The sequence below is a fragment of the Pholcus phalangioides genome, unplaced genomic scaffold (assembly GCF_987345545.1).
Source record: "Pholcus phalangioides strain wild (caught in Gottingen) unplaced genomic scaffold, Ppha-v1.0 ptg000004l_1, whole genome shotgun sequence".
Lineage (NCBI taxonomy): Eukaryota > Metazoa > Arthropoda > Arachnida > Araneae > Pholcidae > Pholcus > Pholcus phalangioides.
Window position 1 is genome coordinate 16295071 of NW_028301597.1, and position 14158 is coordinate 16309228.

The following is a 14158-nucleotide window of genomic DNA, read 5'->3' on the forward strand; positions in this document are numbered from 1 at the left end:
ATTATTAAAAATATATCTGGCTTGGGGTGATCAGACAAAAAATAGATGTGAAATATGATGTAAAACTGTTCGTGAATTCTCTGTGTGTGAAGAGCGTAATTTTATATGTTTGTACCCTTTTCAGGCGCGAGTACTAATACACAAACAAAGAGATTGTTTTTTTCTCGCTGCAGATATTCTTTTTTAACCTCAGAGAGATCAGACAACAATGGCAAATCACACATAATCGTAGAAGTCAGGGCTGAACTCCCTGAAGTTTAGAAAAATCATTTCCCCTCGCCCTCGGTAGTGCGCAAAGGGCCTGAAAAAGTTCTGTATTTCTCGCATTAGCCGGCATGTAGTAAAAATCGAGGCACAACACCTTTTCCAATGTTGGATTCTTCTGGTCCGTTAGGGGCCGTTCAAGTATTACATCATCATCGATGGGGGGGGGGGGGGGGAGTTTCCGATTTGCTGACAAGGGGGGAGGAGGGTTTGGATAATGCTTACTTAATCAACCACCCCTTATGAAAATATGAGTTAGGATTCAGAGGGGCAGAGCTGATGACGACATTTTGCTGACAAGGGGGTGGGGGGTCAGCGTTTTGCTTACTTTCGCTGACAAGGTCAAAAATGGCTAAAAATTTGCTTACGTAATACTTGAACGGCCCCTTACCAATATGAGGGAAAAACAAGTTTCTATAACGATTGCATGATACATTCAAAAGACAGATATAAATCTATATTAAATACTGCGTAAAATACGCAAATCGAAAAAATATATATATATTTTTCACTGTAGCAAACGTGTTTTGTCTGAAATTTGATAACAATAATGAAAATTATGCATTTAAGTGTCGTCAGTCTAATATGAAACATTTTTGTTGCTTTCTTTTTCATAGATTGAAGAAGAATGGTGTCGCTTTTGCATTGCAATTTTTTTTTTTTTTTGCAGTGAAATGAATTATTTTTGCTCTGATGATTCAATATTTCAAACACGTGATGAGAGAATACACAAATTATTCACATTCTACTTCTTTTTTTTTACATTTAGCTTACATTATTTACGAAAACGAACATGTTTAGTATCAGACATTTGTAATTAAGACTTATGGTATCAGAAACCGTGAAATTCGAACTATCTCCAATTCGTTCGTAAAAACAGAAAATATCCTAAAGTGCAGAGAACAGACAAGATTCAAACCAGCCAATTCAATCTTTCTCCGAGTCCACATATTCAAAAATTTTCCACAATCCGTGACTGAAATTTCCCTCATGTTGGATAATACCCCACTGTGCTGGTCTTTCTCAATGATTTCTGGCCTGCTGGCTAATGTTAGGGAATACAGTATACATGTTTTTCTTTGTTCATTAATATAGAAAGTTGTAAAAAAAATGCTTTTATAAAATAGTAGCCTGTCAACCTATACTACAACGACAAGGCTGTTGATTAACCAAACTAATTTATCAACAGGAAGGAGGTTATTAGCTTTGGGGTCACAGAGCGTCATGTATGGATATTTGCATTTTCTGGATTTTTATGTTTGTTTCTTTATTTATTTATTTTCTTTTGTTGTCAAACAGAGTTGTTTTGAATGTTTACTCAATTTGTTGTGTTCTGTCCAATTACAATAAAAAGTAATGAAAATAAAATACATGAAAAAAAAATAAAAAAAAATGTCAAAAAATAATCGACAAAACAAGTAGTTTCACTTCTTTAAAATGACAATCGAGGGAAATACAGAAATTGAAATTCCCGTACGGTTAAAAATCGAAAAAATGTATTTTTTTCTGAAAATATGTCTCTATTTTATCGAATAGAATTTACCTTATGACATTCCCCCCAATAAAAATTCGTCAAAATATCAATAGTTTAAATTCTTGATGTTTCCACTTTTTACAAGTATCTCTGTATTCCCTTTGAGACTTGAGCATTTTAAGAAGTGAAGAGTGGCAAAATTCAAGAAAAAAATATCAATAATCGTTATCTTAACGAAATTTCATACAAACGTTATGGCGTACATGTGTGTGTGAATTTCTTTCCGTATATTTTAACGCGATGCATAAATTTCATCAATTGGCAACTTACTGATTTTGAGCAGTATCAAAATTCATACGTAGTGAATACATCACCGCATATTTTTTCCTCTGCTTTTTCTATATTTTAGTTTAATTTTAGAATCAAACATAGGGTAATTATTGATCTCGGACACTCATGTTAACTACATAACACCTTTTATACATAGATGGCATGTAACTAAAATAATATAAATAAACGAAAATTCAAATCAAATGTGTACTAATAATTTCAGAAAAGGGTAATATCATTAAGTGAAGCACACTGGGTTTGAGTTCGGGGTTTTCTCTTCTCCACAAAGTGATTGCGTTGGAATGAAATTCTTTCCTAGAACATGTATTGTGTGTATAGCTGATTGATAGGCTTCGCAAAACCTTCACTTCATGTATTAAGTTAACGATAAACTGTGCCTTTTCATAAATACGAGTGATGTCAAGTGCAGGAACCGCGTTTGAAAATTTTGCGTCGTAAGATATTTTACGTCACATACTTCTGGACACGTTCGTGCGAGCGATTCAAGTTAATAGGGAAATGAGGATTAAGTCTTTGGCAAAGCCTATTAATCAACTCTGTCTTCATCTTCGGTTGAGACAAGCTGCTTGACATTGATTGATCTTTTTCTGGGTAATTAAAAGTAAGCTCCGGCTAAGCAGATTAAATTAATCCACGCCTTTCATTCAAACACACCTTTGGTAACGTTCGCTGGCGCCTGTTTACCTTTTTTCTTCTCTCTTTTCTCGTGTTAAAATGTTAAGAAAAGCGGGACCGAGTGGAAAGTTGGATGGGAGATTTCCCAAATGTGTTCGAAGGTTCTTATTTTCTAGCTTTTATAAAAGTAAAGAAAGAATTTTCATTATCTAGCACGAGAAATACATGATTGTGTGCTATTTTCTAATTTCTTTTCGAGTTAGTGTATTCCAGAAACAATGCTTAATTCACCGCGTCTGCGAAGTCTTTTTCGTGAGTTATTGAAAAAACCCAATGCTGGTTTTAGCGATGTTTGGCAACAATATTGTAAAAATGTCATACAACTGAGCCGGGCAATTTCGCTACAGTCACAAGTTAGTATGTCATGCACTTTTTCTCCCTTTCCAGAAGTGTCAGGTTTAATTTCATTTATACCCAATTTTATAAGCAATGCACTTTTTCTTTTCTGTAGCCCTTGCTTTTGACTGTACATGTATTTTTCGATACTTTGTTCCTAACACATCGTCTTGACATTTTCTGCCCCTGTCCTACATTGTTTTTAAAAAAAATTTTATTACTCCGGTGGTGACCTATCGGTTAGAAATTCTTCGGAATTTGTACTGGGTTGCCTTTTCGGTTGGTAAGTAAGTCACAAATTGGTTACATTCCTACCCCGTCTCAAAGCAAACGAGTATGTGTTTTATAAGTTGTACATGCTCAGTGACAATATCGTCGTGTGGGCATCGTGCTGGACTCTGATCGCTAGTCTCCAGGTTCGAACCCCGATGACGGCACAATGGTGGTTGGCTCAAGTTGGTTTTATGCTTTTTTTCCAACTTTGAGGCGCGAATGCATGGTCTCTCATTTGAGAAAGTCTCTCCTCAGAGAGCAGGCAGACTTTCAAGAAGATACTTACATAATCTCTTCGCCAAAGAGGTACTCATATATGCACTTTCATTTTTAACGGTTTTATAATGATTATTTTCTCAAGTTAAGACATGAATCATGAGTAAGGTTACCTAACTTAAATTTTAATATTAAAGATATATTGACTTTTTCAAATTAATTTAATTAATTTGAAAGTCGAAAGTTAAAAACTATTTTTTTTATCTGTTTTTCGATTTGTGTTAAAGGGAATTTTGTCATACAATAAAAGTAATCAATCGAAATTTTTTAATGGTCAGTTTTTTTAGAGGTATGAAGAGGTTTCCATGGAAATTCAAGCATTTACCACCTTTACAACAAAATATGGAACGCAAATGCAGCACCAGCAAGAACACGAAACAAACACAATCCTAACAACACAAATAAGTTCGCGCCATGCATATGCATACACTCATACAACAAGTTCCGACATGCACAGATTCGTTATAAATTCCGCAGAGGAAAGTGTACGAGGTGCATGTACTGTTAAGAACATGGACTTTATCGAGTGGTTTAATATGCACAACATTTTCGAAACAGAAAAGTGAGCTAATTTCAAGGATTGAAAAACTATGCGATACGAGATTGCCATCAGAGATTCCGAAAGACTTAGTGCTTCCAGGATATCTGTATCACCTTACAAAACTGTTACAAGATGAACAGATGTCTTCTTCAACGAGGGGCAGTCAATCTAAAGGACAACTACTGTCTAAAGAGTGCCTACACCTGTACTGAATCGGATGCCCCGATATGGTACTTCTATCTTAGGTTGAAGATTAAAGATCTTTCATTGGGAAAATATTCAATGCCTACTCTAGCGATCGAAGTCACAAGGACAGGAATCCCGCGAGAATAGGGATGGTTAGAGCTTTCTCCTACCTCAGTGATTGAACAAATAACGGCACATTTTTTGCTGCATGCAGTCCAGCAATTTTGAGTGACAATCTTGGGGCATTTGTACAACTTATATACTAGCACTGCTTTGAGAGACTGCTTGTAGATGCGCCGAAAGCCCGTAAGAGTAATTGTTGACACTGAAGTGCAGAATAAACTCGGACGCATTCAATTTTTATCAAGCTCTGCTGGTTTGATAACGTCATGACCGTTCGAGTACGTTTACTCCCTCACAATAGTTTTTATTCCTGTAGTCATTGCGCATGTGTATATATACAAGAAAGCGACAATTCTCATTTGTTCCGAAGGGGACTAGATATGTAACTAACCTAAAGTGTAAACGGCATCGACTGACATTTCAACAGCAATGGTTATACGGGGGGGGGGGGGGGGGAATTTCATACTCGATACATGCAAGTATTTATGCTCTCACATAAAGAAAAATTTATTCATGAACATCGTCATAAAAAAATGTTTATTTTACGAGCTAAGAACACTGGTAATTTTTTTTTCATTTGAGTGATTCGTTAAACACAGTCTCGTCACAGACGAGCCTACAACCGAGTCTACAGCCCTAGAACCGTACAAATATTCAATAATTACACTTCACTCATATTTTGAAAAATAGGTGGCAGCATTAAGTTTCACGCGCAACACTCGGTACGTACTCAGATTATTAAGTGAATACGCACATTTCCCATATAACTCATTCGGTAGTAAATTGCCCAAGACGATAGACCGGAGTTGTGATCGGATAAAAAAAAAAGCTTGGGTAATTAGTCATTTTACAAATCCATGTTATCTACCTTTTAGTGACCAGATCAACGTTGAGCTTGAGAATTTTGAACATAAAATAAGCAGCAAATGTGTTTCGATACATCATCAGATTAGTTTATTTTTTGAATTTAAATTAGATGAAATTCTAAACGTTTATTAGTAATTCTCTTTTCCTGAGATGTGTAATATGACTAAAAATTTGACTGTGTGAAGAATGTCTTTTCCTTACACTTTAAATTAAGAAACACATACCTATGACCGTCAACTGTGTCTCGCTTCGCACTTCCCCGGCCTCGTTGTAAGCCGAACAACTGTAGTCACCACTGTCCTGAGGAGCGACGTGCGAAAGAACCAAGACACCTGGCAGTTGCCGACGTTTGTCGTCCGAGGATGGAATGTCGGTAAGTAATTGACCCCCGATTCTCTTTGTCCAACGATATCTCGGCACTGGATATCCCTGGGCAGCGCAAGGCAGGAAAGCGATTTTCCCATGTTCGACTTTGACGTGGCGAACCGTATGAGTTAGTCTCGGAGCAATATTTTCTCTTGGTTCTGGCAATATAAATGTCATATTAAGTTACAAATACCATTCGCTCTTGAAACTTTTTAATCACTATTGTACACTAGTGTTCAAAATTAAGAGAATTATTATACTTTTGGTCTATTATATCCGACACTTTTGAAACAATGTTTATGAAATTTGGTATCCACATAGGTTGATATAATAAAACAAACTAAGTGTACAATAGTTATTGTATACATGCATACTCGTGCGTAAGGTCCATCAGTTTCAGATGGTCTAACACAGAGCTTACGATATTGAACAAAAAAAACTGTTAATATGGGTGTGGTCCCCTCTTTCTGTTACACAGGTCACACACTACGTGATTTCATACTGGAAATCCGGCTGTTTAGGAGTCTCAGAGGCAGTCAGCCCCCTCCTCCAGCAACGCTGTTTTCAGCTCCTGGATGATGCTGGGAGGGGGTGAATAGCTGCAATTGTCCTCCCAAGAAAGTCCTATGCAAGTTTAATGGGGTTTAAGTCTGATGATATGGCTCGCTCCTCAATCCTGCAAATATATTCACTTTACAAAAATTTCTCGACTAAATCAACGCTATGTGGACGTGCATTGTCGTCCATTAAATCAAATCGCTCCGACTGCATCCAAGAAAAGTCGAACATGGGGCTTCAAGAGAGAGATTACATTCCTATACGTCACGAATCTTCTGGTAAAGACATGGTGGTTTGTGTACCCATCCAACATGGTTTTTGCCCAAACCATCAAACCTCCGACGCCATAGTGGGTCAATTTCTTTGATGATGGGGGGTGGGCAGGTCCATCTGGAGAGAACAACATTAGAGAAATAGATCTGAATAAAAGCAATGGGCCTCCGTGAAAATTCCATTGGGACAGGTTTTAGATAGAAATGTGTCAGGAAACCATTACATTAAAAGATGCATTACAACCACGTTTCGAAAATTCATTGGTTAAGATATCACCGTGGCAATTTTAAACCATGCGTGAATACTCTTGTGAATTCTGCCCTCTTAGAAAATGCATGTCCTTAAATTGTGAAAAAAAAAGATCTTGTTGAGTTAGTGCAGAATCGCAAAAATATAAAATTCAGGCTTCAAAATGAAACAAAGTCTTGAATTATTGAAACTTTGATCAATCTTGAATTTTTAAAAACCAATTCAACCTTTAAATCGGAGAGGGGGAAGAGAGAGAGAATATACTATACACGTTTCTTTCTCGGTGGCCCAGAAATGAACAGATAAATAAATCATGGTTTCCTGTTTTAAAAAAGGACAAGGTTCTTTTCAATTACAACGACTTAAACGTCTTGCTACAGGAATAATCTACTCGATTTATATTGGATTTAACTGAAATGAAATATTTAAGCCGAAAATCCTAAAACGGAATTTAAAGCACGGCTTTTGTTCTTCGGAATAGTAATCCTTTTATGTATTTACATCTTCGCACTTTTCTGTCCAAAACTCGTTTCTGAATAGACAAAATAAGAAAAAAAAATCTGGATGTCGAAATTTCTCACCAGGAAAAGCAAAACTCTGGCAGGCTAAGTATGCCATAAAAATGGCCGGCTCCTATTTTTCTCCCCCTTCTTACTCATACCATTTCATCGAATGCGGACGGAAATGGTTCATGCATCTGGGGATTCGAGAGAAAATACGGATCCAGGTGCTGCCTTAGCACCGAAATTTTTTCATTACCATTTTTATTGCTTTTTGTGCCCGAACTTTTGTTTCATTTTTTTTTGCTCTCGATTCATCTGATGGCGAAGCGAAACCAACAAGAGACCGAGAAAAAAAAAGGAGAGAGAGAAAAAAAATTTTTTTCCCACTCTTTTGCTTCCGAAGCTTTCTTTCCATTCGAATATATATGTATATAAATGTATTGGTGGGAAAACGGGATGCGACGTTTTCCTTTCGGAATTTCATCTGAAGGGTAAATAAACGCTTTTCCAGCAAATTTCTCTGGTCCTCGTGATACGTTGCTGTCTGTATTTTAACAAGTGGGAACTTTTCAAATTTTTCTCTTTTCAATCTTTCGGGGTGGGGGAACCACGGAACTGCTTCATTATAAGGAAAATATTTTTAGTATCGTGATTCACTAAAGATATCCTCCCCGCTAATGCCAAAAACGTGAATGTGCAAATTCTTAGGAAGACAAAGAACTCCGAAAAAGATGTTTAAATATTTATTATACCCATATTACTCTACGGAGGTTATTTTCCTGAAATGCACGATAGCATTTATTGATTGCCCTTAATATACAGAATCGCCAGTCGTTTCGGTAAGTTTGATAAATTTATCACTTTTACCAGCGATCATGGGTAATACCAAAGTGTCGTCAGTAAATTTGATATCAATGCAAAAAAATTATAACTTTTACCGGTGATTAGGCATAATACACAACAGTACCTGGTATATTTGATAAATACAGCACACGACGGTTAATGTGATCACATCGGGACTCGTAATTTCTGATAACAATAACCAAATAATAGCAATATCCGAAAAGAGACCCGTTTTAAAATATGTTGACCATATCCCATTTCATTGAGCGAGACACATGACAAATTGGTTTTAGAAAACGGGGCATTTTGGTTTTTCTTTCCCACATGATTGATTGCGAAATTTTCAATCGTTCCATTCATGTTTCTTCTTCTCTTCTAAAATGGGACTTTTTCCTCCCTTAAGCTAATATCCTTCATTTTTGTTTTTCCGCTATTGGGAGGTGTTGCAATGGAACTGTTTAATGTATATCATGAATTACGATACTTTTTCAAAGTGCAATATGTTTCATTGATCACTTGTGAAAGTCTCTCGGAAAAAAAAATTGAATGAGGTCAACTGAAATAAACTGATGAAGAACTAAAGGAAAAGGCTTTTTTACGTCAACAATTTGTCTTCACCTAAGGAAGGCCGTTGCATAAGAAGCTCCACACGTACCTGGATCACAGCGAATACAACGGATTGATTAGATTAAGCATGGAAATGTTTGTCAACAAGGGTCGGAGGAGAGAACATCATCTAGCCACATACATAGTCTTGCAGCCTGATAATGATAACTTACAGGGGAAAAGTAAGTTTGGTTAAACTTTTGCTTCAGGGAAAAAAACTATACGGAAAAAATATTTATCAACATTATCCAATATTCTGATAACTAAAAATTAATTTTCTCCCGTACTATAATATTTGTTCGTCCGTTCTGTGAAAAAGTGATAACAATACCCAAATGATAACATTATCCATGATTCTAATGAGCGGCGTCGACTACATTTGAAATTAATTGCTGTTACTGATTATGCATATTACTCTGGTGTAAAATTCGTGAATTTGGTAAATATGAAGAAAAAGTCTCAAATTGATCCAATATGCATGACAAATATAGCCAGACCCCAATATAACGAACTCCTATATAATGAATCTCAAGATTCAATGATCAACATCGTGATTTCATGATTCGTTGAATCGGAAAATTTGTTCGGAAAGTAGAAGATCGTTGTATCGAGGTCTGGCTTAAGAATTTGTTATAACAGTTATTCCGAGTACGTTCGGAAAAATTAATTAAATTAGAGATCATTATAGCCCGTTCAGACTCCAGCTCACAAGTACAGTCGTTTTAATATTAAACGTCTCATGGCAATGGGATCGTTTATCATATACATGTATACCAATACGAAATGGCGATTACACATACTAACCGGCACATATGGTCAGGAATCAACATAAAATAATTTGGTATTATAATCACCTGTAAAAGTGATACTTTTTATTATTTTCCAAACATTATCAAGCATACTAAAATGTCGGTGATAACCAAATTTATCACATTTACTATAACATATACTATAAATTACACGTTTATGTTTCTAGATCGGAAAATAGATTCCGAGAGGAAGTTTTCAGTAAATATCTTCGCTCCATTCTTCTTTTTTGGAGCGTGTCATAAACATCGTTATTTTGAAGGGGGAGAAAAGCACGAACAAAAGTGTATTATTTTCAGCGGATCGGTTTTGTTAATTAATTTTGTTAAGGAATTCGCTAATAGCGGCACGAAGCTCCACAGTTAATTCCTCCTTTAATCTTACAAAAAAAGTCTAATCAGTGTTAAGTAAGTATAAAAATTAAACACGTAAATCTGGAGTTACGTTTAATTTTGGAACTACCATACCAGTTCCGAAACTTACCAGTTATTATGAATTTCCCACCACTGAGGCTTTCCTTCGTTTGTTGAGTCAACGTGTTCAAGACTTGACAGTTATACAGGGAACGGGTGTCGCCGTACTCCACATTCCTAACGTGAAGCTCACCACTTGCAAAAGCAACGAATTTGCTGTTTTCTGGAGATAAATATAACGGTAATGCAAATGTAATACAGATAAAAATTATGAATAAACAACGCAAACTAAGGAATAGGAATAGGAATCGGAATAGGATTTAAAAAAAAAATTATTTCGTAATAAACTTATTACTCAAACTAAATGTTTGGAAATTCTATCAAAACATTTATTTTCTTCTTTGGAAATTGCGGAAATAAAACATGAACATATCTATGAATTAATATTTTTTTTCACATCTCGCATGTCATTGCTTTACGGTGACCATCACTGAGTGTGCTAGAGCAACATTCCTCTGGCACACTCAAACCTTTTGGAGTAATCTTCACAACATTTCAATTTTTTTCAAAATAACTCCATTTATTTATTTCCTTGCGTACTCCTCTGTCAGTATTACTTGTTTTTTCCCCTTCCATTTAGGCGATCTCATTAGTAGTAGTATTAGTAATAATCACACTGTTTGAAATGAGAAAAATATCGAATGTGTTTTTCAATAGTTATGAAAAATAAATCGCTGCTTTTAACGATATTGAACTAGCAAGAAATGAGGAAGTTTGTTACGTATTACGTCGCACCGTTAAGGTTCTGCTCTACGATGACTAATCCATCATCTCTTTTCCATGATGTTATGACCACGTAATCACGGACGTAGCTGGGAATGCTGCATCTCAATATGCCGATGTTTCCCCTCACAACGAACTCATCATAAACACGAATATCGAAATCTTGGTATAGAACTATAAATAGAGAAAAGAAAAGACTTGGTAATTTTTGAAATTGAGTTTTCCTTACTTGATACAAACTTTTATATAACATCATAACTAGACTCGTGGTTCATTTTTTTCATAAAAATGCTCATGATTATAAAGATTAATAGTGTACAGCAACATTCTCAAATCAATGTTAACGATTCCAACAAATAGTACGGCAGTATGTTATTCTATGTTGTTGTTTTAGACAGCAGTGAGCATTACATGTGAGATTCTCCCACAAAAGTGTTGAAAAAGTTGAAAGTCACAATAAAATAAATTACATCGTTAACAATTCAGAATCCATTTTAGTTCTAGTTTCTTTCAAAATTTCTACTTACATATTGAAATATTTTTTAGCAAGCATTTCTTATTTATAAACTTATATGAATCTTTTTACTTCAAGGCAATAATGCTTAAAACAGTAATGTTTAAATAAATTTTAAACATTATTGTGTAATATTATCTGAAATTATTATTTCTTAATGCACCTTTTCAACACTTTTGTGGGAGAATCTCACATGTAATGGTAAACGTATTTGTCGTTTCTTGTAGGTGTGAAGCTGCCGCGTTATTGCACTCCTTGTTTAATACAAGATTGTTCCATACATGCACTTTTATCTCTTGTTCCCGTTTTATTTCTTCTTCTCTCATCAGTATAGAGGTTACCTGACATGTTATATATAGGAAGCACACGAGATAGCCCCCCTTTATCCTTGAATAACTCGTGAACCGTCGCTTCTGGAAGAATACTTTCGATTGGAGAAAGTATTCGATTAAAGAGGAGACCTCAGATATGCCATTCATATTGCGAGTGATTGTGCAATTATTAAAATAAATAAAAAAACTACTTTATGTTTAGTCATCCTATCCTAAAAAAAAACCAAGTAGACAGAGAGAGAGAGAGACAGAGTTGTTGCCCTGTTTCACCTGAGCTCCAGTCCGAGCAAAAAATCCATGACGTAGATTCATTGAGATAATTGAATTCAAAAATTGCTGCAAATGAGGAAAAGAACAGAATATGATGCGTAAAATGAGCTTGTCCGTTAGTTTATGCTGTTCTTTTCTGCATTTTTAGAGACGTTGGATTTTTTTTTTATTCGGCTGACCAAATAAAACGTTTTTTAGTTTTAATAACTATGAAACCCCTTGCAACATTAATGACGTGTCTGAAGTCTACACGTTTTTAGTTAATTTTTCTAATTGGAAGTATGCTTCTCTCCGATCAACGGTTCGCGAATTATTAAAGGATTAAGGAACTTCTCTATGGATCCTATATGCAGAGTGATTTAATTCTGCTTGCTGTGTTCTATTGGAGAAATTTGAATGATTCTACAGACATTTCTTCAATTAGGAAAATTGGGTAAATCACGCGATAAGTCATTCATAGATAAGTCATTCATGTTGCAAGGGTTTTTGTAAATTGTTAAAATAAAAAATAATTTTTCATACGGACACCTTGTCTTCAAAACCCCAATTAGAAAGTTGCTGCCCTGTCTGACTCAAACAAAGTAATTTCCACTTTACTAGGTGCAATATTCACTGAGATATTTGAATTAAAAAATCTGAGGAAAGTGTAAAAGTACAGTATAAATATAGGGGAAAAAAGTGTTTTACGGTGGTCATTGCTGTGCTTTCTCGAATTTTTCTCCAATTTCCAAATTCAAATATCTGAGCGAATGTTGCACTCAGATATGGAATTTTTTTTTTGTGGGCCTCAGCAGACACAGGACAACTTTCTTATTGCATTTTTGAGCACAGGACGTGTGTCCGTACAGAAAGTTTTGTCGTATTTTATTTTATTTTAATAGCTATACAATCCATTGAAACATTAATTATATATCTAAGTACTACAAGTTATTTTCAACGTTTTTCTAATTGGAAGTATGCATCTAGTATCAAGGTTTCGTTAGTAAAATGCGCTGCAAGGATAATTAAGTAATCACCCTGTATACACACATATATTCCATACATAAACACAGAAAGAAAATACTCTATATTTATCTATTATATACCGTACGTATTTTTACTACGAACACCATTTCTTCTCCCCTTACGATGTGTTAGTACAATTTTAAATTTTAATATCCGTTTACACTTTGAAAATTTCCGAAATTCTCTATCTATCTTTTAGTCTAAAAGGGCAGCATCTGAATTAACGCGTGAGACGGCAGAAATTCGACTACATTACTTTATCTCGCATGCTTTTGTGCCATAGTACATCTGAGTGACTAACAAGTTTTTCGGTTGAAACGAATGAATACATGAATACAGTCAAATAGGAATTTCCAAAATCTCGCGAGCGTGTAATTTCGTGTGTTGTAGGTCTTTTCCTTCTACCCCCCCCCCCCACCCCCATTCCTTTGTTGAAAGCTAGTAACCCAGAATGTTAAGAGTCTGCCATCCAGACACCCCATGCAAATCTGAAAGTTATCTTTCGAATCAACCCAGTTATTAACATCATTGACTTGAGTATGCCTTGGCATTTTATTGTCGAAGCAAACTCGGAGGAAAATTTCGCATTCGTGTAAATTCAATACCACGACAGAAATTCACGAGGCGGATCAATTTTGCGATCTTGTTGAAGACAAATAGTGCGTCGCGATTTCTGATCATAAGTTTTTGGAGTATACTCTAATGACCCTTTCAGTTGCAGAGAAATTAGCAATTTAGAAGCAACGTCTTCACAAAATCCCAGCCTAGATATCGAAAGCGAGATGTTTATTTGAGGCAATTACTTCAGTATATTGCCTCTGTTACCAGGAAAAAAATATATTACGGTGAATGTGATAATAGCTTATTATACATAACAAGCTTTATTATGAATAACCGGCAATTGTCTCGGTGAATTTGATAAATTTAGCATTTTAACCGGATATTGTGCATAATACTCAAGTGTCGTTGTTGGATTTCATAAATGCTGAAAAAAATCACAGTTACCGGTGATTATGTACAATACTCAAGTGCCGTTGGTAAATTTGTTAAATGCTAAAAAATTATACGTAATGCTAATTTTCTGAAATGATACGTAATATCGGTGTACGTTCGCAAAGGTGTGACTTCATTATATCGGGATACAATCGTAAAATTTGTCGATTAGGATGTGGTAAATTATATCGGGTTATGATTGTAAATTTCGTTAAATAGGTGTTTGTATATGTACATAAATGTGTAAAAATTCATTAAATCATAGATTTGGTAAACA

The 14158-nt window shown here is 35.3% G+C and overlaps 1 protein-coding gene across 1 annotated transcript in view; it reads right to left on the reverse strand.

The window, feature by feature from the left end:
• The window catches only part of LOC149086606 (cell adhesion molecule Dscam1-like), a 129247-nt gene that overhangs the window by 64437 nt on the left and 50652 nt on the right, over positions 1 to 14158 (reverse strand). Inside the window, exons 3-5 of the mRNA XM_089230987.1 lie at positions 10780 to 10941; positions 10055 to 10207; positions 5591 to 5890 (exon numbers count right to left, since the gene is read on the reverse strand). Of these exons, the coding sequence (XP_089087113.1) occupies positions 5591 to 5890; positions 10055 to 10207; positions 10780 to 10941 (615 nt within the window). The remainder of the gene's footprint in view (positions 1 to 5590; positions 5891 to 10054; positions 10208 to 10779; positions 10942 to 14158) is intronic.